This window comes from Aythya ferina, assembly GCF_964211825.1.
Source record: "Aythya ferina genome assembly, chromosome: 7".
In the NCBI taxonomy this organism is placed as follows: domain Eukaryota; kingdom Metazoa; phylum Chordata; class Aves; order Anseriformes; family Anatidae; genus Aythya; species Aythya ferina.
The window spans coordinates 4,766,825-4,790,765 of NC_140302.1; the positions used below are offsets into that span (position 1 = coordinate 4,766,825).

A 23,941-nucleotide genomic window follows, 5' to 3' on the forward strand; every position below is an offset into this window, starting at 1 on the left:
CAGAGTTGCATATGAGTTAAGAAAGCAATAGAAACCTACCACAATACTGGTAGAGTTGTGAGATTTATATGAAAATATATGGGCCTGTTTTAAATGTATGTCATTTGTGTTTCCTTAATTGTTCTTACCTTTGGATTAATATATATGCTCCTTTTTAACAAGTGCGGTGTATTAATATGTATGGTTGGATACCAGGCCAGTAGATGTCAGAATAATGCCTTACATGGACAAAATGCTACCGTTGTAAGTCACCTTTAATTAAATTTGGACTTCTTTCCTAGTATGTGTAATTACTTCCAATACTCTAGTCCAACAAAGTAATAGATACACAAGTATCAACATTTCGTGTTATAAGTATGAAGGAGCAGGACAATTTTTGTTGAAAGAGGCTAAGACTGCCTTTACTTTGTGTTCACAGATAACCACAGATCTAAGCTTAAAACTTAATGTGACATCATTTGTCAAAGGCAACTTACTTACATGAGATGAAGCACAAACAATGGTATTTTGGTGCAACTTCCAGGAAAATTAAGGGTTTTGAAGGTTGGGAAAGGAATCTTGTCTTACAGCAATGGTTAATTTTAATACTTTTTTTTTGTTGTTTGTTTAACCTAGATGTCCTAGGTAACTAAATACCTGTTAAGAGAGTCCAAGTGCCATAATATCTATGAATAACCTACGTTAAAGCTCAAGGGTCTGAGGTGGTGCTTCTGTCATTTCCTTCCTTGGCTCTTTTGAAGCCAGACAACTGAAGTCTTTCTTCATTAAAATAACATGCATAAATTACCCTCTCATTCATCACAGTTGAGTCACTGGGTAATACCTTAACTGTTCACACTAAAGTAGGAGTTAAAAACACTAATTCTTCCATACAAGTACACAGAAATTGCATGTGTTATGAATTAAGAGGTAACATCCCATTAGAGTGAGTGAGGATGGTCATAAATGAATCCTATGAAAAGCATCGTCTGTGGTATACAGATGGTGTAAAGTGAAATTCTTTTGTAATCAAATTATATTTTTCACCTTTACCTTTGTACAGACTGACAGCATGTATATGTCGAGCACCGTTTAAAATAGTAAGGAAAAGACTGACTTTGAAATAACTTTTTTCATGAGGAATTTTCAGCTGTACACATGAACATGCAAGAGATCAATTTTAGAATACAAGATAACTTCGTAGGTTCACTGTGAAACTTATGTTGGAATCTCTTCGTGTTTTTTTTTTTTTTTTTCTTTTTTTAAACCTTAAACAGCTGATATGAAAGCAGTTGTTACAAAAGCAGGCCTCATCTTGTGTTGGAGTTGAGAGGCCCTGTGACATAATTGCTAGTATACGGACTTTTATAGTATTTTAAGAAAAATAATTGCTTGAATTAGTGCAACCTTGCTCTATATTGCTTTGATGTACCAGTGTTTTAAATACAATGTACAGTCTGCATTTATGTTGGAAGGAAAATGAAAGGTTAAAAAATAAAGGGAAAAAAAAAAAAATTTTACAACCTACACAGGGCTTGACCAGTCTCACAAAGGACAAATAATCTGAGGAAGAACAACTTCACAGCATGTAAAGTCACTTTATCAAATGGCACAAAGTTCTGTATACATGTCGCATCAATTCTGGTCATTAGCTAAAGCTTCTTGGTAATACTCTAGGAATGCAAGCAGTTCTTACAAAAAAAAAAAAAAAAACACAGTATCAGTAATCAGCAATTTTCTATCAGTTTTAATTTATGAACAGTGTTTTTGCATTTTATGTCCATGTTTCACATGTCATGGGCTTTCCACTGCTATGCCTTTCCCAGGCTATCAGCTGCTGACAAAAGAGCTGAAGCAAGGTCTTGCCAGCTCTCTCAGTGTTGAAGCACACAATTGGTTTGTAGTTTTAAAATCATCTTAGAGGCTCTGTGCAGAGTAGCGAATCTAGGAGTGCCTTGTTCTGTAGAGAAAGCACTGCTATAACAAGCGAGTAAATAGAACCAAATCTGTTTATAGACTTTTTTTCCCCTTTTATATTGGTCTAGGATGATGAAATTAATGAATTGAACCTTTACAGCATGATACTCAGACCAGTGGATGCCCCTGAATAAGCATAGGAAGACAGTTCCACACCATACATCTGCATGCAACATGATCTAGATTGGAGTAGACTTTAATAATGCCCCTTTGTTTGATCTGGTAATACAAAAGGTAAAGGTGCATAGCTTCAGTGCTACATAGCAACAGCAGCAAAAAGGCCAATAGAGAATTTTTGCCAAAGCTTTCTGGAGAGCTGAGTATTGTGTGGGTGCTAATGGAGCTGGATCTAGCACCGCTACATGTTCTACCATGACAGAGACGCGTTTTACTGACTCACCCAGTGCTTGATCTATCGTGGCCGTAGCACCCGGGCGCTGCTGCAGAATCACTTCCCAATTGTTGCTTGGTTTTCCCTGCGTCCTTTCACTTGGCCTGTGGAGCAGAAGATAGAATGCTGTCTGGTGACCACGGGTTTCTGCACATCCAGCATTTACAACTGAGTCATTTCAGAATGTAACTTTATAAAGCTGAGGCCATGACCATAATATATGTTCATTGTTCAGGCTGAAATAACTGCTTTGGGAGAGAGAATGGCTCTCAGTCCATCTTTCTGCTGAATAATGTACTGTGTTGAGTATCTGTTTGGATTTATGTAACACAGTTAACTTTCACTGATAATTTTATCAGGAATGTGCACAAAATGTGTTTTTTCTCTTGCTTCTGTAATCTTTGTGTATCCAGGTCAGGTTAACAATCTTGAGTGCATTTGTTCAGTGCAGTTTATATTTAAAAATATAAAATATTTCATTTTTAGTGACAGAGTCTCATGGCCAGTGATAGATTGCAAAATGTGTAGGTAGCGCGGTCAATGCACTTTCAGAAAGCAGAAGTGGTTCAAATAGAAATTCAGCTGGAATTGTATATTGCCATGTAGTACAACAATAAAAACAGCATAAATAATAAATGCCTCTACTTGGCTATCAAAACTGCCAGTGTTTTCCCAACAAACTCACCTTTCTGTGTATTGTGTCTCATTAGATGTGTTGCGTTAGAAATTAATTGCAGTTTATTTAATATTAATACAACATTAATAGTAATATAACATACTTTTAGGCAAAATTATGTTTTGTTCATCCACTCCGTAACGGGGACATTATGATCTGGAATACAAATTCAGATTTTTGGAACACACCAAACACTGAAGGATGTACGTTTTGTAGTGTTTCAGCTGTGGTTAGGAGCTTTGCTTTTGTATTTCCAGATACCTGATAACCTGGATTTGCTTTGAAATCTTGCTACACTCTGCAATTCTATGCCGCTTCTGATTTCTTGTATCTGCTGTTTTTTCAAGTGTTGTTCCCTTTAACAAGTAGATTCTAAGAGATAGGAAGATTCAGGTCATTTACCCTACAGCGAATGTAAGAACTGGTATCTTTTCAGGTGTGATTGAGGAATCCTGCAAGCTATAGTATCTAGCCTATTATCAGTCTGGTTCTCTGTGTTCTTTTCCTAACAATGACAGAGCAAGGTAATGGTGTTGAGTGGATTTGTTTGTTCCACGTTGGCCATTTGCTTGTTTTGGTGCTAGGTTATGATGTTAAACTGCTGGAGTTTTTCTTCTAGTTCATGCAGTGCTTCACCATTACACTCAGACTGTTTACAGAGCACGTAAAGCCACAGGCATGTGAGCCTTATTTTGCCCTATTGTTGAAATACCTCAGTGATGTTATTCTATTTAGAAATAATAACCTTCCCTTCCATATCTGATTTTTTTCCCTCAGTCTATTGTGGGCACAAATGAAAGGATCCTGTTGGCTGAATCATTCCCGTTTCATCATGAAGAAACTGGGGAGAAGGGAAGAGTGGAGGGGAGGAGCAGTACAGAGAATCTCAGCCTGAACTCTCCACACTGTTTCAACAACTGCTTTTAGAGTGGTAGTTTGCTTTATTAGTTGCTTGCAACTTTTTCAGTGGTACAAAAAAGGATTTGTCTGAGTGTGCGTTAGGTTTTTCCCTTGTATTTCACTTAATGGTTTTTGGTCTTCCCAACAGAGGGTCATCCGGTTGCCTTCCTGTTTTGTCATGCAAGGGCTGAAACAGCTGGAGAGCAATTGCCCTTCATTTCTGATCTCTTTTTAGCAGGGCTGGATGGTAGCCAGCAGATTTGCAAATAAAAGTAGAAAATGCTGCCGCATGTCATGTCATAGAAATGAACAGTGGGAGATAAAAGTACGTGGTGCTGTTGGCCTCAGAAAAGACTCGTCTCCTAGACCAACCTGCCTTAGTGTAAAACAGACCCCTGCATGCGTACAGAGGCTGTGTCAGAGCAGAAATAGGCAATTGTCACTGCGTGCTAATAAAACCTGCACACATTTAGCCCAAGCCTCCAGCTGGTCTCCTGATAACTCGTTTTACCAAAGAGCTATTCAAGCAAATGTACTTTTGTTAAGTGTATTATGTCAAACATAAGGTATCAATCAAGACAGTCACGTTACAAGTTGCAAAATCCTGGGGAAGGTTTCCAGACAGGTTGAGAGTATCCTTAAATCATTTGTCCATGGAGAGAAACTTGCAGTTGTCATTATCTCTGATACAAAGAAGCCTTGTATAATGTGACCAAAGGGATGAAAACGAGTAGTTGCTTACCAATATTGGACTTGGTTTTCTGCTGAAATCTTTCCTGAAATCAAGTTAATTACCTCTGTTGTTGTGGAGTGGTGGGGGCAAGGAAGAAGAGTCTTTTCATTGTACTGACGAGAGGAGAAAGAGGTGACTTAGTTCTGGGGGACATATTGGTGGCAGCATGTCTCCAAATGCTCTGGTTATCCAAGGGATCCGGTAATATACTTGCAAGGAATGTGCAGCCAACATTTTCAGTCTTGTGATTTGGGATATAATGATGGGCAGCACAAAGGGGGACTTGTGGGAATTATACACTGGATAATAACTGAGCCACTGACAAAAGCAGAAACTTTATAGCGTTGGCTTCGGGTGGCAGGGGCTCTGAATAGTTAGGGTTGATAAGAAAAAGGTAGCAGTGCAGATATTCTGAGCAGTTAGTTCATTCAGATAAGGAAAATGAGTCCATTTTAGGCACTTTTTCCAGTGAAGATGGTTTGAAGGCTATTCTAATGTGACCTGCAAGTTAACAACACAGCAGAATCCCCCTCAATCCGAAACGAAATCTCCCTGAGCACAGATTCCAAAGTGAGCAGTGCTCTTACCTTGTCTGGTAAGGATTTTCCACAGTAGATGAGAAGATGCACTGTGCAGCTTTGCACAACAGGAACAAACTGCGTGTTTAACCCAAATTCTGTGCGGAGCAAGGCCTGCTGCCCTTGAAGGGGTGCCTCTGCTGCCTCCTTTGCTGGGGCCTTGCTCCATGAACGTGTAACCTGAGACACAGCAAGAGCTGACCCTGGGGGAGGAAAACACGGTAGTGGGATGGGGAGGGAGTCTTTTGTCTCAGTGGGATTTTAGTGCAAAATTGAGGGAGTTCCCTTCAGCCCAGAGTGGGGTTTTCCAGAGGAAGAGTGCCCCGTGCTGGAGCAGCGGGGAGAGGGAAGAACTGACCGCAGTGGCTGCAGCTGGGGCTGGAGCAGGCAGCCCTCCAGTGCCACTGAATTTATTTCCTTTCTTCTTGACTCTGTTGCTTGTCTCCACTGCCTGTCTGTGCAATCCTGATGGCAAGATCCTCTCCACATTGCAGAGCCGCTGGTTGATTGAGCAGCATGGCCTCAGCTGCCATCGGAGACTTTATCCACTGGAAGTGCCAAACCATGCAGGTGACTTCTGCCTGTGGTATTTCGTGATTAGCAGCATCAGCGTGAATCCTGGGGGGCAAAAATCCTGCAGCCGGGCTGCCGCACAAGCAAGGAACAAGCAGGGCATCACCACCGCAGCCTTTCCCCGCTACGGACACCGGGGCAAACCAGGTCTCACCTGCCAGAGCTCTGCTTTGAAGCCCACTTGGTGGTGACCCAGTGAGTTGTTGCAGTGCAGTTGTGCACATGGGCAATCAGCGTTTAGGGAAAATGTGATAGGAACCAGGCTGATTTAGGTGTTTTGTTGCAGCTAGTGGTGTTTTTGGAGGAGGGGACTGGCCAGAGAGTGATACTCTGATCGGCTGGAAGGTGCATTCACAACCAGTGGAAGAACGTTTTCAGACAGAGAATGATGCCTAGAAAAAAAACACTGAAGCTGGATGTTATGGATTGAATCAGCACAAAGATTTATGTGGAAAAAAGCTACAGAGCGTGCTGCCACTGAAGCAGGTAAAGGCAGAGGGTGCTCAGCACCGTGGGGTCCCGCAGCTCGGTGGGGCGATGGCTGCCTGGAGGGGAAGGCATTTTGTTACCTCATGTGGAGGCGATGCTCTGATCTCAGCAGCTGCTTTTAGTCTTCATTCCTCTGGAAATGCTGACCAAAAAGAAGCTCCAAAGGGGTCTTTGAAAGCTTTTCTAAAAATAGGGAAAAGTGAAATTGATGGAAGATCTAAGAAGAAATCAGACTTGGGCACGTTCAGGTTGCTACCTTAAGTATGTAATTATTCACAGGAAAAATTTAGGTAAGAGTTTTGCAGAAGATAGCATATTGCAGCAGAAACTGTCTCCGTTCCCCCTTTTGTTTAATCTATTAGCATTCAGGGGATACACAGAGAACACGCTGTCACATCGGGCAGTAGGAACAATGGCAAAGCAATATGGGGGGGAAAAGTGTATTTTTAAGATCATACTGGTGAAAATTGTATTTATTCATCATTGCTATTTAGTACCTGCAATTAGCTCATCATCAATTAATTATGCTAGTAACCTTTTCAGTCTAATGAGGCCAGGCTGCAATCAAGGGCTTTGAATATACATGAAAATCCAGCTGCTGGATTACTGAGTGCTCTTACTGCACCGGTGCCACTGAATTATTCTCTGAAATGTGGCAGTTGTGTTAACTACATTTCTGCTCTTGGTACCGATCGCTGCCTCACAGCTCCTCATTTTTTTACTTGAGCCATTAGTTTGGCAGTGAAGCTTCTGCAGACTTTGCAATTTTCCATGTGGTTTTGTTGTGGTTAATTAGGACTGTTCTCTGCTGAAGGTGATTATGGGAGACAGCAAGTTGTAATTACCAAGAAACACCTGTAAGTGATGAACGGGGGCAGCCTAGTTCTTGCTTCATGTCAGCTCAGGTGCCTGCTTTACCCTGTTGATCTGAACCACTTGCCCCAAACTGAAGGATTGAAGCACCAGCAGCCAAAACAGAAATGTGGCAAAGCCCAAGCAGAAGATGCTGAAATGAAGGCTGGTAGCTGGTCAGCCCCATAGTAACTACCAGGTACTTGAGGTGCAAATGAATCCTGGTTTAGTTGGATTTCCAAAGGTAGGAATTTTCACAGCTGTCGTTTTTGAGAGGTTTATTGTTATGCTTCCCTGAGGGCAGCTCGGTAATCTGCTGTGTCAGGGGATGAATTTTAAAGTTAGCAGTACATGTTACCTCAGGCAGAGCTGGATCTGATTAGGTAACAGAAGCTTTGTGTTGAAGAGAAGCAGCAGTCCAAGTGAAACAGCAGCTCTGAATTCTTTCTCAAAGCCTTTGTCACCTTTTGAAAGAGGTCATTCTTAAGTCTTCCAAAAATTTTAATGTGAAAATATGTGATACCTAGCCTGTGTTGTCCTTGGCCAGCTCAACCTGTTTATGCTTCTCTTAATGGTGGCTTTAGCTTAAATCACTTAGATTTATTTTTCCCCCCTTTTCCTGATATTTACCCTGCTTTCCTAATAGCCTGCAGAGAAGAGCTCTTTTCTGCCTCAGCCCTGTTCTCTGACTCTTCAGTCTCCCCTTGCAGTCTCGTTTTTCTGGGCACTCTGCTGACCTTCTACACCTGCTCCAGCAAGAGGTTTGTCTGTCCTGGTTGTGAGTAGCCTGCTGACCTCTTCACTGTTAACCCCGATAGGGCATTATAAGCAAGAGCAGTGTTTTACTTTCCGGCCTCCATCTAAAAAGACATCACACTTCTAAATATGTCGGAGATAATTCCCTCTTGTTAGAGTTTTGCATTACTTGTGACTGTTGATATGTTACTTGCCAGTCTCCTGAAAATGATGCAGAGACCTCGATTCATTTGGTTTTTCATCCTCTTGCTTCCCCGTAACCTCTTTTCTCACGCACAGGGTGGCTGGCTGGATCCAAATGAAAATTATTTCAGCAAATGAATTACACAACTTCCCCTAATGTTTTATCTCTCACTGCAGTAATGCCCAAAGGGGGTTCTAACAAGTTGGAGTTCTCTTACTGTTTCTTTTATCAAATGCCTTTGAAGAAACTTATTTGTGAATTTCTCTTTTTCAAACATTTGATGTTGAAGGGATTCCTTCCCTCCCTCCCTCCTGAAACCAATTTGTAATTTTAGTGTCTTTATTTAAGTAATTTTCTGGTAAAAAGTGATGTGCAGTGTCTTTTCTTCCATCCCTCGTGGTAATGACCATGTTCTGCTCTGGAAGGCTTTTCTCCTATTCCTTGGATGTGTTTTGTTCCAGGAAAGCAAGTGACAAGTTAGACAACTAAAAGCCAAGGGACAAAGCTTTCTTGGTTTTGTTTTTTTAAAGGAGTTCACGATATTGAAAAATGAAGCTATTGGTATCATGTTAGCAGTCTTTATTTTATATAGATTGCTTGTTTTAATCTACCTGCTCCCAAGCTGTTATTTGCAGTGGAGTGGGATTCAAGGCACGTGGGTTTCTCGTGCTCCACGACTTGTGGCTGGGATGTAGGGAACAAGAAATGTCCGAGGTGGTTCTTAGGAAACATCCTTTACTGCAGCACGTAGCACTAGCAGTGTCTGCAAACTACACTACTGTTTGATGAATTTTCACAGATACCTGGTTGCAGTATCTTTATCTCTGTCCACAGTACACTAAAAGGGCCAAGACTGAGTTTTCAGACTCACGAGAAAAATCAGCCGATGGTTTTAAGGTGTTTCTTCCTTTCTTTCTCTTTCTTTTCCTCTTTAATCCACAACCCATTGCTCGTTGAACAGTAAACAAGAAGCAAGGGGCACACAGCCCCTGTGTCCCCCTGTGCCCTGGAGCCAGGCTCTTGTTTGCACGCTACTCCCGGGGATGGGGGTTGGGAAAATCATGGCAATTCATCCCTGCCTCGGAGGGTTAAGCAGGGGGGCTGGTTTTAACCCCCTTGTCCTCCCGATCTGATAGCTGAGCGGCCTGGGTGGCAATGCTAACACCCCTGAGGGCCCATCTCCGGTGCTTGTTCGGTCTGTTGTTAACCAAATGAGGGGCAAAGCGCTCCCCCTGCCCCTTCCTGGGCAGCCCCGGGGTGCTGCAGAGGAGCAGGACGGGGATGAGCTGGGATCCAGCTGGCACAGCTCGGCCTGAGGAGCATCGCTCCAGGGTGTGTGAAGAGAGAAGCTGGGGGTCAGCCCGGGAGGAAGCATTGCTGGAGCTGCTTGCTTCACCTTGGTCATAACCAGCTCGTGTCTGTCTCCCCAGAGGTCTGCCGTGTGCTGAGCTGCCTGGTTCCCATTCTGCGGGAACATAAAACAAGTCCTCGCCCAGTTGTTTGTGAACTTGATGGAGTTAGCTGATAGCACAGCTCCTCACATCTCCTCCTTCCCCTGCAAATACTCCCCAGAACTGAGGGAGACGTGAAGCACTCAGAAAGAGCCGAAAAGCACGAACGAGAACAAAGATTGTCTCTCTTTATTTTCCCTTCAGTACCTTGAATTTGTTCACAGCAATTCCTGTCAGTGTCAGCATCACCCTGCTGCAGAGTCTAAAGAAACTACAGCTGAAATCGTGGCTGTGTGAGCAGCAGGTGCTGTTTTGCCACGGGAACACCTGGTGTCGGTGAGGACAGTGGCTCTGCAAGAGGCCGGGATGTGCAGCTTGCGATTCCTCTCTTCTGGAGCCCCTTTCTCCCAGGGACTTTCATCCTGCCTCACCAGCGGGGATGTAGGTTTGCGAGGCAAAGCAGAAGAGTTTTGTCCTTCAATGCAGTTGGCTTCTGTGAAGTGTAACTCTCAGTATGTGGTCGTGGTTCACGCTGGACTGCTCAGGGCTCTTTTTAAGTTTGTTCCTTTTTTATTTTCTTCAGGCTTGAAGAAGAGGGGATGAACAGAAATGTTTTATGTTGCACTGCTGCATATAGGCTGTTTGAACATGAGCGGTTTAGTTGCGTTTTTAACTTTTATTCTCCAGTTGGTTTCAGTAAGGTCTCTGATTCAGAACTTACTTGTATATTCTGTTGTAATCGGGTTCTCCAGGTTATCGCAGTTGTTCCAGTGGTGACTGCCCAATACATCTTTGGGATAAAAAAAAAAAAAAAAAAAAAAAAGGGAAGAAAACATTTGTACTTTTTGAAAAAGGACAACTTTTTATTTGCTTTTGCTATCTTTGGTTTACTGAATCAATCCTCCCAGCGTAGATCTCACATTATTTAGCAACGTTTAGCACCTAATTGTAGCTGGCTTTGAGCTCTTACCACTGACTTGAAATGAGGTGACACCTCTGACTGTTTCACACTTTTCCACCTCCTTAGTAACCCTCTAATCCAAGGACTTGCCTCGGTGTTTTGCACTGAACCCAACTGCGATATTTGTACTGCTGGGACTCCCAGCAGCAAGGCACTGCAACGCTCTTCAAAATCCTGATGGATTTACCAGGTCTGCTCAGGTTGAATTCCTGTGAGGTGTTATCTGCAAAACCATGTGCGTGTATATTTTTCCACTGTTTCACTGAGTGGTCTCTCGTTGCACCATTTAACAAGTACCGTTGAACGGGAGTGTATTTTTTACGTCTAGTAAACTCCATTCATTTCAATTGTCTCTGTTTTTTTCTAAGCATTACCTCTAATAAGGTCAGTTGTGCAGAACTTCATATGTGCTGCGTATTTCTCAGTGCTAGAAGTTTTCAGCAGAAGTTTTCAGACTTCACTTGAAGGTTAGTTTAGCTTTTCTGTATTGCCTTCCTGCTTCAGCATGTGTCCACTTCACCACCAGAGAGCACCAGCTCTAACAACAAGCCCATACACACAGAGTTTGGTTGTGACAAAGGAAAGGTTACGAAAACAGTGGCTCTTTGAAGGTTGAGAAGAAATCCAATCGGTTTTCCATTCAGATGCTGTTTTGCATGGCCTCCTTGACGTGATGTAAGGGTAACCATCCCCTTTTTTCTTTAGCCTGGTGCAACCGAAGAAAACTTCACAGCTAGCAGAGGTCAAAAGTGCTGTTGCATTGGGTTACAGAAAACAGGGTGGTCAAAGTGGGTGATGAGAGCTGCTGTGGGAGGCACAGGCACCAGTGCCCAATTAAGCTGGATGTCTGGACTGTTACCTTGTTGCTGGGAGCCTGTCCCACCTCCTGCTCGAAGTAGGGACAGCTGTGGGGTCGGACCAGGTTGCTCAGGGCTTTGTCTGGTCACATCTTGGAAACTCCCCAGGACTGGAGACTGCACAACCTCTCTGGGCAACCTGCTCCACTGCCGGGCTGTCCTAAAGGGTGAAAAGGGTTTCCTTATAGCCAGGCTCTCTCGTTCCAGCTGATGCCTGCTGTACTTCAACTTCACACCACGCACAGCTGCACAGAGCTTGGCTCTCTCATCTTCTTGGGGGGCTGCTGGCAGGTCCTCCCAAGCCAGGATGATGGCAGCATGGTTTTCTTTAGCCTGATAAAACTGCTGTGATACTTGCGAGAGGTTTTTCTTACTATTTTTTTTAACCATTAGGTTAGAGAGATGTGGGTGTCTGCATTGCCAAAACAACATCCACCCAGGGCCACTCTCTGCCAATTCCTTGCTGTATTTTGTAAAAACACTCCCGGCAGAGCTAAAACAAAGATGCCAGTGCTGTGCATCACTGCTGTGACTCACGCAGTGTTTACTGCTAACAGAGAGCTCGGTATGCAGAACTGCCCACGTTGGTGAGAGTACTGTGAAACCTTTGGAAATACTCCATGATATAAACCATTTTTTTTTCCTAGTATGTTTTATCTTGCACTGATGCATCAGTGGCAAGCCATGGTCCATTTGCTGGCAGCTCACAGCTTCCCTGCGAGCAGCCCGATTTGTATGGAAGCAGAAAGCTTCCCGGGCAGTGGCACGACTGCTGTTTGGTTAGCAACCTCAGTCTGTTCGAAAGCCAAAATGCTGGTTTGGGTTTTGGTTTTAAACTGAAATAAACCAAGCCTCTGTGAATTTTATTCTGCTTTTCTAAAACAAATTAACCACTCCCAAATGAGGTTTTAAATGTTGCCTTTTAGTACCCCCTTCCACCCCGATGCTGGATTTCTCCTTTGTGCTCTATGGCCAGCTATATGCTGAGCTTCCAAGGTTGAAAATTATGTTATTGTTATTAAATATTTTCCTTGTTCCCCCAAAAACATTGCAATAAAGCTAGCCTGCCCTGAACAACACTTGCTCAGGTACTTCATGGACAGCATTGCTTACTTTTCCCCCATTAACTGTTCTACATCTTCAGTATCCCACAGGCACCTGCACATCTTTGTAACTTCTGTGGGAGGCTTCACCTTGCTCTGTGCGACCCAGCAGCCTTCACAGTACAGCTTCTCCACAACTGGCTCTTGAAAAAGATATTTACTGAGGCTTCTGTAACAGAGTGGAGGTGCTCAGTTGCTCTGTTTGCCATTTACCACGTCCTTTTGGTTGAAATTTAGATGAATTGAAGTATGGAAGGGGAGTTTAATAGCCCCAAAGCCATGGGGAAAGATTTGGGAACTCTGGGCCAGTATCCTGAGATGCAAACTACTGCTGTTATTTCTGCAGTGACCAAACAACTCCTCTGAGACCTTCTGTGATGGCAAACGTGCTGCTTTCCTTTTCCTTTGGGCCATAAATTGCAACCCAGGTGCAGAATATGCAGAAGCATCTTCTTTAGCATGGGGTTTGTCTTTAAAGTTGTTTTTCTTTTTAAGGAGAGAGGAAGCTAAAAGTGGCTGCGCGCATCCTTCAACACCATGGGCTTCTCAGACGGGTGCGAATTGCTCGTGTACCATCAAAGCTTTGTGCTCAGCTGAATGACAACACTCCCTGCAGTGGGATATGGCCTGAAACAGGATCTGAGAGCTGCTTCCTTCCACCTGTGTGTGTGCTGGTGGCTCCTGCCCTCCCTGACAGCCAGTGCCCCTGCTCCGAGGGCTGCTACAACGGCACCAAGCTCTCCGGCAGCTTTTGCTGCTGTGGGTGGGATTTGGCCAAGGGTTGCCTGGGAGCGAGTGGGACTCGATAGCTGTTTTGTCCCCTGATTCATGGTTTGCTGGATCCCTCTGCAGGGGGCTGTGTTCTCTTTTGAAGAGCTCTGTGCCTGCTGTTAGTCTAAAAGACCAGCGTGGGACTTTCCTTGGCTGGGGTAAATGTGGGCTGAAGCCAGGGGCCGTGCAAAGGAGTGAATTTTGGTCCACCTAGGGTAGGGAGACATGCTCGTAGTTACGTTTTACTCCCGTGCCCGTTGCCTTAAGCTGTACGCTTTTTGTGAGTGCCTTTTGTGCCACGGCACATTTCCCAGCACAGGAGTCAGCCTCAGGAATACAGCAGCAGTTTGAGCTGGCCTTTAGGTGAACAGAGGCAGGAATGCACAGCAGCACGATGATGTTTTTACAGCCTCCTTCGCTCTGTGGGTAAGTACCTAACCAGCAACACTTCTTAGACCAGAGACTTTGACATTAAAGAGCTACTTGGATGGGCTGAGATTTACTGCAGAAGAGAGGGCAGGGCTGGGAGCAAGGAAAAAGCCGAGCGGTTTCACTGGAGAAACGCCAGGGTTGCGAAGGGACTTTTGGGACCAGGCCCAGTGGAAAAGATTTGCTCGTGTCAAAATCCTGTAGCTCTGGCTGGCAGCACCTGCAGACAATTACAGGAGCCAGAGGCATTGCCAGTGGCTTGGTTATTTCTCTGCTACTGCTCGCTTCCGTGGCTACTTGCATGGTTTTGCAGCTTACTCAGGACCCTTTTGTTTTATGTTATTTTTACCTCCTTGCAATGCAACTTTTGAATCATTTTGCCTTGTATGCCAGGCACTGAATGCTGAAATGGTTAATGATGACCCTCCTTGCTATCAGCTGTGCTGGGTATATCCAATGCTGTATGTGAGTTGGTTGAAAAGTGAGTTAAAGTGAAAAATAATTGTTGAGTGCTGCTGCTCATAGCTCAGTTTCTCTGCCAGTTAGGCTGCAAACAGCGAGGGTGACCCAGAGGCAGATGCGTTTACGTGGTTTGTGAGGTGGCTGCTTTGACAGCTGTTGTGGGTGAAACAGATCTCCAAGCACTGAACTTGCCTGCTCATCTTCAACACCCAGAAGTGCTCTTTTTGTGGCATGGCCTCATCCTCTATCTGTAAGCATCAGCCCCTGGCTCCAAGTGGAGGACATTGCCTGATTGTTGTGATCTGGGAGTGTCCTTGCAGTGGTTACAGAAACCCCGACGTTTTGAAGTGTGTGCAGCTGCTCCTGCAGCTCCAGCTGATGAAGTGTCAGTGACCTGAGCTGACAGGCGTTTTGTTTCTCTCAGGGAGTTGCACAAAATAAACAGAAAGATGGCCCGCTGTTCTTCAGAGCTTCTGCTTGTTTCAGTAACAGATTAAACATGTTGCAAGAGTTGACAGTTTTTAATGGAGTTGAACTATTTGCTCTTTGTAAAGAGATGTTTCTGAACAGAGGGTCTGGTACACAATGGTTATGCCAAAATGGAGCTTCCTGGTTATGTGCTTGTAACTGAAAGTGGTCTACGATTCCTAACTCTGTCTTTGGAATCTACGTAGAAATGCTCTCCTTTAGTAAGAGTTAAAATCTCCATAAATGTTCAAAAAGAGATTTTACAGAAGTTCCCAAACTTTCTATGTTCCTTTTAACTTTTTTCCTCTTTAAAACTTTTCCTAGTTTTTAATTATAAAATGCCATAAAACGTGACCGGGATGTGCTTCAGTCTACAGAAAAGCAGAAGCCTTGGAGTTGTGGCAGAACTGTACTTGCTTACAGTTTCCCTCCTGCATTTCTGCAGAAAGTGAAGCGAATCAAACAGGTTAGGGCTCTCATGCAAAGAGGCATGGGATCAGTGGGATTTTATGCTCAATTATAGACTCCTAGATAGACTTTTCTGGCTATTAAATGTAATTCCCAGGTGTTGTGTCTCAGCAGATGTAAGTGGAATCATGTAGTGGAGATTATTGTTGATTTGCATTTATTTTTCCCCAGAACTAATTAGTTATCGTTAACCTTTTACTGCTATGTAAATTCTTTACCCCAGCTTTTAAGAAGTAAATCGAGCTCTCAGGCAATAAAATGCACCTCTGTTCACTTTCTCAGGACTAGCCTGTTTTTACCCAGAAAAAACTTGCACTGTACACATTTTTCTGGTTAAACAACCCAGTGAAAAGTGGTAAAGCTCACGTTACAGGCATGGAACAAAAAAATCGCTTTGTGCAGGTCAAGAATACCCGGAGACTTTCCTGTACCCTGAGTTTGGAGGCTTTTCGTGTGCACCAGTGCTCGTGTTACAGGTGACTTGCCCACCCTGTGATCGATCTGTGCTCTAAAAGGGTGTTCTTGGGTTTCGGGTGCCCAGGTAATAAGCAGCGTTTGAATAGGATGGTAAAACAAACTGAAGGACTATAATACGTGACTACGGGCTAAGTGCCTAGCTGGGGACTGGTAAACGTGATTCTGTAAGAGCTGCGGAGCGTGCAGTGGGAACTGTGCTGTATTTAAACAACCCAGGGGCTTACCCTGAGTTCCTTGAGGGCTGACAGGTACCTTGCATGTCACTGTAAGCAAGTCCTTATAAAAACTATAAAGCAGCTAAGCATACTATGTTTCTTCCCTTTACTATCAAACTGGCTTTTGTTTACTACTTTGTTTTAAATATTATCCTGAAAGGGCTTCCCCTTGAAAGAGACCTGGGATTTTTGAGGTTGTGAGACAGATGTGGACAATGATGGCATGGTAATTAATATTCATAAAGATCATTAATACATTTCCATTACGTTTGGTGTTTTATTCCCTAGCAGTTTGGTGCTCTACAGGAACAAATGGTAAAACTGGCTGCAGCTCTGTGTGCCTACAGCAGAGAGCTGAGCCAGCAAAGTGTTCACAAGAGTTATTACTCACTGCTGACAGTCTTTTCCCATACAAAAAGAAACCTTGCAATGCTTCCTGCACCTGCAAGGAGTGTCCTAGCAACGTCACTGGGGAAACTGGGTGCCAGGATTTTTCTCTGAGAGCTTTTTGTTGAGCCTAACTGCAGTTGTAAAACAAAGGTCAAGAGCGATTTAAGCTTTTCCAAGTGCCGTTGCTTAATTCATTTACTCAGAGGAATGTTTGTGTTCCAGTTTTCTGCCAAAAAGGATAAATATCAGGTTGCAGAGTCGCCCAACAGACTCCCCAACTGCAGTTTAGTTAAACCTGAACATCGCTTAATCGAAGCTGTCACTTCTCACCAGCAGGAGAATTGCTGTTAGCATTTAACTCTAGCTTTTGCCTGGTGAAGTAATGAGCTGGCAGCTGAGCACACCCAGGGGCTTCCTGCAACAGAGACCAGGGGAGAGAACATGAAACACCACCAGGTAGTGAGAACAGATCGTGGGGCTACCTGAAGAATAGAAAAACGCCTGGTTTTGTCTGGGGTGTACACAGTCATAGCCTTAATGTATGCACAGACCTCAGGTAAGTCCCCGCTTCGTTCTTTGTCACCAGCTTCCAGGAAAAGTCTTTACTTCAGGTTTTCCTACATCATTCCAAGCGCAGGATCCTGTCCTTGTGAGACGGAGGGAAATGAAAACTCCAACTGTTGAGCTGCTGGCAGGAGGTGTGCTGTGCTCTGCTGGGCTGGGGCTGGGCTGGGGCTGCAGCGCTGCTGGGGGAGCAGGGCTTGGCTCTCGCCCCTCCGAGCCTCTGCTCTCGCCGTGCAAAGCGGGGACAGCGTTGTTGTCTCTGACCAGGAGACGTGACCAGGTGATGTAGCCTAAAAAATGTGTGAGCTGGTGAAGGAGTACAAATTATGATTGTAACCAGTTTGTCAGTTATAGCAAGCATTTTTGTTCTCTGTACAGTCCAGTAGACAATCTCTAGTTCAAGAGCCAAGTCTAAAAATGGAAAATTTACCATTTCTGTTCCAACGTGCGTGTTAGAGCCTGTTGCTGGTCTTTTTTCTTCTGTATTCTGATCAGGTGAAAAGATTTTGTGCTTAGAATGTTGGATGCTGACCTTTTTCATTAGCTACTCAGAGAAATACAGGTTCTGCATGGTTTTGTTTGTAAACAGTCATCAAATTTAATTCTCTCTCTCTCTCTTGACTCCCTGTTTACTGAGCTAAATGAAGGTTTAAGATGGAATTTAATACCAAACAAACTGATGTGCCTAAGGTAGCCTTCTGTTGCCTTCACTACAAAAACACATGAAGTATTTAGAGCTGTGTTCTCTGAGAAATATTGATGAGTAGTTAGTGAAATAAAAGTAGTTGAGGATAAGATGCTTGCTCTGAAGCAACACCATATAATCGTGGCTAACAGAAAAATGAAGCACTGCCATTCAAACAACTTTTTCTTTGTCTTTTTCCTTCCTTCTGGACTCCAGGTGATGTGCTCCCTGTTCTCATGAATCCTTGCTCACTGCCACAGTCTCTTCCTCTGGCAGAAGAAATCTGCCGTGCCATATCAGACATGAATGCAGATCAAATGCTGGTCACACAGAAAACTTTGGTGGAGCAGTTAGTGAAAAGTTCTCCAGGTAAAATGTTCATTTCCTCTTCCTTTTAAAAGTGACTGCACCATCATGGTACGGGGCAAGTCATCAATGAATGTTCACAAGTAAAACTGGCAATGTGGAAGATTAGAAACCATCAGGCAACTGGGAGAGTGCACAAATATGTATGGAGTCCTTAGCAGCCCGTGAGCATTCCTGACGTTGATTTGACGATGATCCTTTTTACAGATTTTAATAAACTGGGTTCGTTAGGACATTGAGAGCATGCCCTTTCTCAAGGGTCGGAAAGAATAGATGAGGGATTGAGATGCCAGATCTGGAAAAGCATAAAGCAGAGACTGCCAGATCAGTAAGGCTTTGAATCCTCCTTTAAGAGCCAGGAACACCTTTGATTTTGATGGCAAAGGGGTCTACAGCAGGGGAGCTACACCTGGTGGCTGGTATCTGGAACGGAGCTGCCCGCAGAATCAGGTTTGTTGGTCAAATTCCTGAAAGCAAATTAATTACACCAGATGAGCTTTAATGAGCTCTTCTGATGGGGGAGTAGTCTCTTCCCTTAAATGCTGCAGTTTCTTTTAATCTGAAAAACGTCCCTTAAATCTGCAGTATTGAAGGGGTGCTTGGGCATGTGTGTCTCCATAAAGGCTCCTTATAGCCCTTTGCAGGAGGTTCCCTGGTTTCATACTGAGCTTCCTCGTTTGATTCTTCACAGTCTTCCAGCTCTGCAAACGTTACAGGTTGATCTGGTAAGCATTTTCACTACTGGGAAAATTTTTTAATGCAACCCCATAAACTGGCTCCAAAAGCTGCCAGGAACGTGATGCAGTCCACATGTGCACTGAGACACCACGAGGTTGCATTTTCAGCTCAGCCAGAAGCCGTACTCCCCAAGTCTGTAGAGGGAGAGAACATTTTTCTTGCTATGTTTGTACCTTGCTGGAAGTCTTCCTTCTTGTGGGCAGGAGATGGGCAGCATCTGGGGCGGCTGGTCAGGTGTCACCAGACTAATGATGTGACACCTGAGGGAAAACCAGCAGCTGAGACCGGTATCAGTGAGGTAAATTTTGGGAGCGCTTGTAATGTGACCAAAAGGTACCAGAAGCTTGAGAGAGAGGAATAAAAGCTGCTCTTAAATAACCTGCCCAGAGGCAAATGCTTTGAACAACACACGGCTTGGGAGAAGGTCTCACAAAAATCATATCCTGACAGATGCCCAGGGACATCCTTGCTTATTCAAAAGAGAATGCTGTGACCACCAGAAACGCCGCTGTCTTTACCTAATTCCTCAGGGGCGAGCTTCCCTCATCAGCGAGGAATGGCCTTGAGAGAGTTAAAAGGGTTTTGCTGGTCCTTAAGCCGCTGGCAGGCCTGCAGCCCCCTCGGCGGGATGGCGTTTGTGTGCTGCCCTCTCCTGGCTGCTTCAGCTCTCCCCGACTCAGGGCTGAGCACGGAATATCCGAGCTGGAAGGGAGCTGGGGCTGTCCCTGTCCTGCGGGGAGCCCTACGGGGATGTGGCTGGGAGAAAGCACAATTGCTGGTGATGTATTAAAAAATAAATAAATGTTGCTATTTGTCCTGTGGTACCAGGCATTTTCATGTCGAAATTGAGTATTTCCCATTCGCATTTCGGTTGCAAACTGATTCTGAATCTCTCAAGCTAAATACACCGGGTATTTCATGCTGAGTCTGTTACATGCAAGTTTTTCTTCAACCAGTTTCCATTTTATTTGAAAACTTATTTTTGATTTGAAATACCTGTGCTATCTTTGTTGTAGGCATTGCAGTTCCTTCCCACCAAATCTTATACAACATCCTTGGTGCTCTAATTAAAGAAAGGAAAATCTATCACACAGGAGAAGGATACTTCATCGTCACCCCCAGCACCTACTTCGTTGCAAATGATGCCCCAGAAGGCAATAAAAGAGTCCTGCTGGAGGACGGTTGCTGCTCCTTGTCTTCCATCAGTTGCCTTGTAAATGCTGAGAGCTGTGCAGACCCAGTGAAAGAAAACATTCCTGCCGTATCCCGTTACAGATCCTGCCGTTGTTTCCCCGACCAGAATACGCTCAGTGACCGAAGATATCGGCAACTAATGAACCATGAAGCTAAGGGAGGAGTGAAGAAAGGCTGCAGTGAGTTGAAGCCTTCAATTCAAACTCAAGTGATCTCTGCCTCTGCTGAAAGCCACTCCTGGGACACCATCAAATCCCTGACATCAGTCAAAGAGAAACTGAAATGCAAAAAATTTGGCCTTGGCCTTTTCTGGAGAAGTACTTCCAAAAAAGAGAAACAGAAGAAGGAGTTCTCTACCTTTTCAGCCCAGTTTCCTCCCAAGGAGTGGCCAGTCCGAGATGAAGACAACTTGGATAATATGCCACGTGATATCGAACATGAAATCATCAAGCGGATTAACCCTACCCTCACGGTTGATAACTTGATTAAGCACACAAAATTAATGCAAAAGTCTGAGGAGAGGAAAAGAAGTATCAGTAAAGGTATCTCTGCTGAAGCGTTAACCCTCAAGCAAAAGCATCTTTCAAAGGAGTGTGTTCCAAAGACACAAATTAGAACAGCAAAACACAGCAGGAAAACCAAAGCAGACAGAGAGAAGCAAATTAGCAGAAGCAACAGGAAATCTCCCATGCCTGAGCTAACATCCCCAAACCAGAAACTGGAAGAGAACATTTCACTGCCTACCACGACCCACCAGCCGCTGGATGTAGCGGAGGAATCCCACATCATATATAAAAAACAGATCCAGAACCCTTTTCAGGGTCTCTCATGGAGACACAATGTTTATGCCAAAGGGTACAGAGCTCGTGCTAACAGTCAGCTGAAGCCCAGGACTCAAAAGCAGGATAGGAATTCACAAAGGCCCCGTTTCTTGGACTCCTCAAAAGCCTTTGAATATGAAGCTGAACAGTTGGTTCCTGAAATGCAGGCTGACAATGCTAGGCAAAGCAAATTACTACGGGATAATCAGTCCTCCCTCCAAGTAAAGCAGGACAGTTTAAGTGGAAGCTGTAGTTACCCACAAAGCAGCACTTTGCGAACAGACGGTAACAGTAAACGCTTTGTGGAGAGCGTTATTTCTGAAGACAACATCCACAGAGGAACAGTCAAAATGAATCGTGGGGATATCCAAAAATCCCCTCGCTCCTACGCTGGGGATAATGGTATGTGCAAAGAAGCAGCAAAACATTCGGTACGTCCAAAAGACAAGCACTGCAGGCACAGAGCCGCCGCTGTATGCGAGTTACTGGATCAAACAGCAGAAGAGTTTCAGAATGTCAGTCTTTCACGTTGTACAACCAATGTCAGCCAGGTAAAAGAATTTGGTGTGAAACACAGAAAGAAGACTGATAAAAAGAATGACCTTACATTTAAATATGAGTGCGCCAGCCATCCTGGATCACTGAAGGTGGAAAGTGAAGGATTTACTGGTAAGGGCCATCTTCCGCACCAGAAAGCTTGTGACATTGGTAGTTTGTTGCGTCTGGGTGACAATCCTGAAAGCAATGAACCATGGCACTTGGTTCCTGGCCGTGCATCTCCAGGTACAAGGGACTGGAACAAAGCTGTGCAAAAAATGGGGCCAGCTCTAACAAACTCCCAGGTCAATATTTGTTCAACGCAATACAACACAACTGTAAATAAACCTGATTCTGGACACCAGGGATTTAACGGGTGTGCTGGCTTTGCAGAATCACTCGATGGCTCAAAAAGGCATCAAAACCCAGACTTTACAGCAGAAAGCTGTTTGTGCAGTCAGGTTCTTCCGACGGTTCACAGAAAGGAAGCTGAAAGTGGCCTTACTGAACGTGTGAAGGCTTCAGCTGAAGCCGATTTCTGCAGCAGCAACGAGGCTGACTCTTTGCTGAACTCCCCCTGTGAGACAGGAGAAGCAGTGGCGTGCCGTGCTTTGGGCCCACAAACCAAAGAAATGAGAACCCCCCCAGGAAAGAAAGGTCTGGTTTTTAAGAACACGGGTACCGTGCTATCAGGGCAGAATCACACAGAGGGGACAGAAAACCACAGCATAACAGGAGACAGTGGAATTGACTCCCCAAGGTAAGAACACGCATGTGACTGTGTCAGTTGTTTCAGCTTCAAATTAACAATCAGCTTTAGGTAGACCGGTTGCTGTATACCATAGATCCCTCTCCACAACAACAAAATTGTTATTATTTTTAAAAACATAAGTGTTGTGACCCAGAAATACTCAAAATGCAGAGTTCTACCATGTCTTTTTATGTGAACTTTCTCCCCATGTCTGCTATACAAATGCTGCAGTTTATATTTTGCTTTCATGAGACAAGAAAATATTATGAGCTCTAATTAAACAAGAAGATGTAGACAAGTGCAGAAATGTTTTGAAACATGGTGATGGATAAACTCAATATGGTCCTGTTAACAATAACGCTCAGCTTGCATTGATCTTACCGTGTAATATTACTAATATTGCCATAGTTTTCCCGGTTGTAGATGAAGACTAAAAAATGTTTTACAAAGGTGTTCAATCATAATTTAAAGTACAAAATATACAAATTGCTCACAACAGACTGGAGAACGTGTCCACCACCTGACCAAGAGGTTTCTCTTCCCTTCATAACTAGGTAACTTCCTCAGGTGGATTTTTGAAAATTCATTAATAAACCAAACCAGTATGAAACAATATTTCATGTAGTTGCATGTGGGTAAGACTTACAAAACTGTTAACTAAAGTGACAGGAGCATAAGATGAAAAGCTCTGAGGGAAAAAATAAAATCATATCAATTTTTAATAGCACCATATGTTCTTAATACCTTAAATGACTGGTATTTAAGCACAGTTAAACCACTCAGGTTCTCATTAGACACGTATTGTCACCTTGAGAAACTTGTACACAAAGGAACAAATCACATACTACCATTTTTAAGGAAATTCTGCTAAAGTGTTTTTTTTTCTCTCCCTTCTTAAGCAGCTTTTTGGCTGTGCGCTCAGGCAGAATTTTAAAGTGTTACTTGGACATGGACACTTGAAGCCTCTTGGTTGTACTTTAGCAAAAAGTATTGAAAGGGTCATTCTGATTGTATTGATGCCATCTGAGGTACCAGAAGCTAAGCCAATTCAGGTTATTTTTAGAGTATGAGGTCTGACATCTAATAATTCTGTTGTTTTAGATGGACTGAAAAGAAGATGAAGCTTCCTGCCAAATTCTAAAAGAATAACAATGCCAAAAGGAGGACAATCCCCAAAACATTCCTTGCTTCAGCTAACTGTGGTCATGAATGTTTGATTAGTTTTTTAATGAGCTATGTCAACTTTTTTTCTTTGTAACAATGCGACGATACTGTAACTATGACTGGTCACAGCGTGAAGCTGCCTCTAAATCAGAGCTGTTTGTTGGAAGTGTGGAGACCTAATGCACATTTCTGTTGCTCTCATCTTTAGTTTTTACATCCCTGTGTCAAATAAAAGTGAGGACTGATATACTTCACTCAGATCCCTTTGTTAATTTGGAAAGGGTATGTGTTGCTCTAACAGGACTACACCACTTGTGCAGGATTGTTCGATGCTGTTAATTCTTAAGTGTTTTTTTTTTAATTTGTAATTTTTGTGTGGAAAACCAGACCCAGGGGCAGGCTTGAGGCTCCCTCTCCCCTGTCAGCAAACACCCAAAGGATCCAACTGGGCACGCACCTTGTTACCACAAACTCTGCTTGAATGCTGGGGCTTCCTCACTGTTTTGGGGAGAAAATCGCGGCAGTGCTGCTGGGCTCGCTTGTGCGCGGCTCTGTGCGGTGCACGGGACTCGGTCTTTGAGGCTCCTTCGGGTTTCTTCCCGTAGCTAAAGGCAGGCTGCGCTGCTTTCAGCCTGCGCGGTCTTTTACCGACCTTAAACCCCCAGGAGAGTCATTCTGAGGCAATATCCCTGCCTGCGAGGAGGGTCACAACCCCTCTAACCTGCTGGGCGCCCTGAGTTTTTTATTTTTAATTTTTTTTCCTCTCACGTAATTCGCCCCCCCTCCCCGCCCCCCACAGGCGGCGAGAGATGGCGCAGGGACACCCCCAAAATGGCGGCCGCCTCCCGACCGAGGCTGAGGCGGGCGGGGGCTGCCGCGAGGCACGCCGGGAGTTGTAGTCCGAGGGGCGGGGCGACAGGCGATTGGCTGCGGCGGGCCGGGGCGGCGGGCGGCTTCCGGGGCGGGGCTCATTCCTGTCAC

The 23,941-nt window shown here is 44.2% G+C and overlaps 1 protein-coding gene and 1 long non-coding RNA gene across 9 annotated transcripts; one reads left to right on the forward strand and one right to left on the reverse strand.

Moving 5' to 3' along the window:
* Positions 1 to 1,311: 1,311 nt before the first annotated feature.
* On the reverse strand, positions 1,312 to 23,795 carry LOC311439898. Of its 4 annotated transcripts, XR_014695060.1 has the most exons (6): positions 23,418 to 23,795; positions 21,116 to 21,312; positions 16,692 to 16,994; positions 10,261 to 10,329; positions 6,377 to 6,479; positions 1,312 to 2,451 (listed from the first exon to the last, which is right to left on the reverse strand). It is a non-coding gene; the product is annotated as an uncharacterized lncRNA (long non-coding RNA). The 4 variants fall into 4 exon arrangements; XR_014695061.1 differs by lacking the exon at positions 16,692 to 16,994 and having other exon boundaries at positions 23,418 to 23,794; XR_014695062.1 differs by lacking the exons at positions 6,377 to 6,479; positions 10,261 to 10,329; positions 16,692 to 16,994 and having other exon boundaries at positions 23,418 to 23,789.
* Positions 5,987 to 23,214, forward strand: STOX1 (storkhead box 1). Of its 5 annotated transcripts, none has more exons than XM_084526199.1 (4): positions 5,987 to 6,002; positions 17,606 to 17,758; positions 19,510 to 21,805; positions 22,898 to 23,214. In XM_084526199.1, exons 2-4 carry the CDS (start codon positions 17,626 to 17,628, stop codon positions 22,935 to 22,937), a joined length of 2,469 nt encoding a protein of 822 aa, XP_084382325.1. In that variant the 5' UTR covers positions 5,987 to 6,002; positions 17,606 to 17,625; the 3' UTR covers positions 22,938 to 23,214. The 5 variants fall into 5 exon arrangements, with proteins under 5 accessions (XP_084382325.1, XP_084382322.1, XP_084382324.1 ...); XM_084526196.1 differs by lacking the exon at positions 5,987 to 6,002 and adding an exon at positions 7,062 to 7,347; XM_084526198.1 differs by lacking the exon at positions 5,987 to 6,002 and adding an exon at positions 7,367 to 7,926.
* Positions 23,796 to 23,941: the final 146 nt, after the last annotated feature.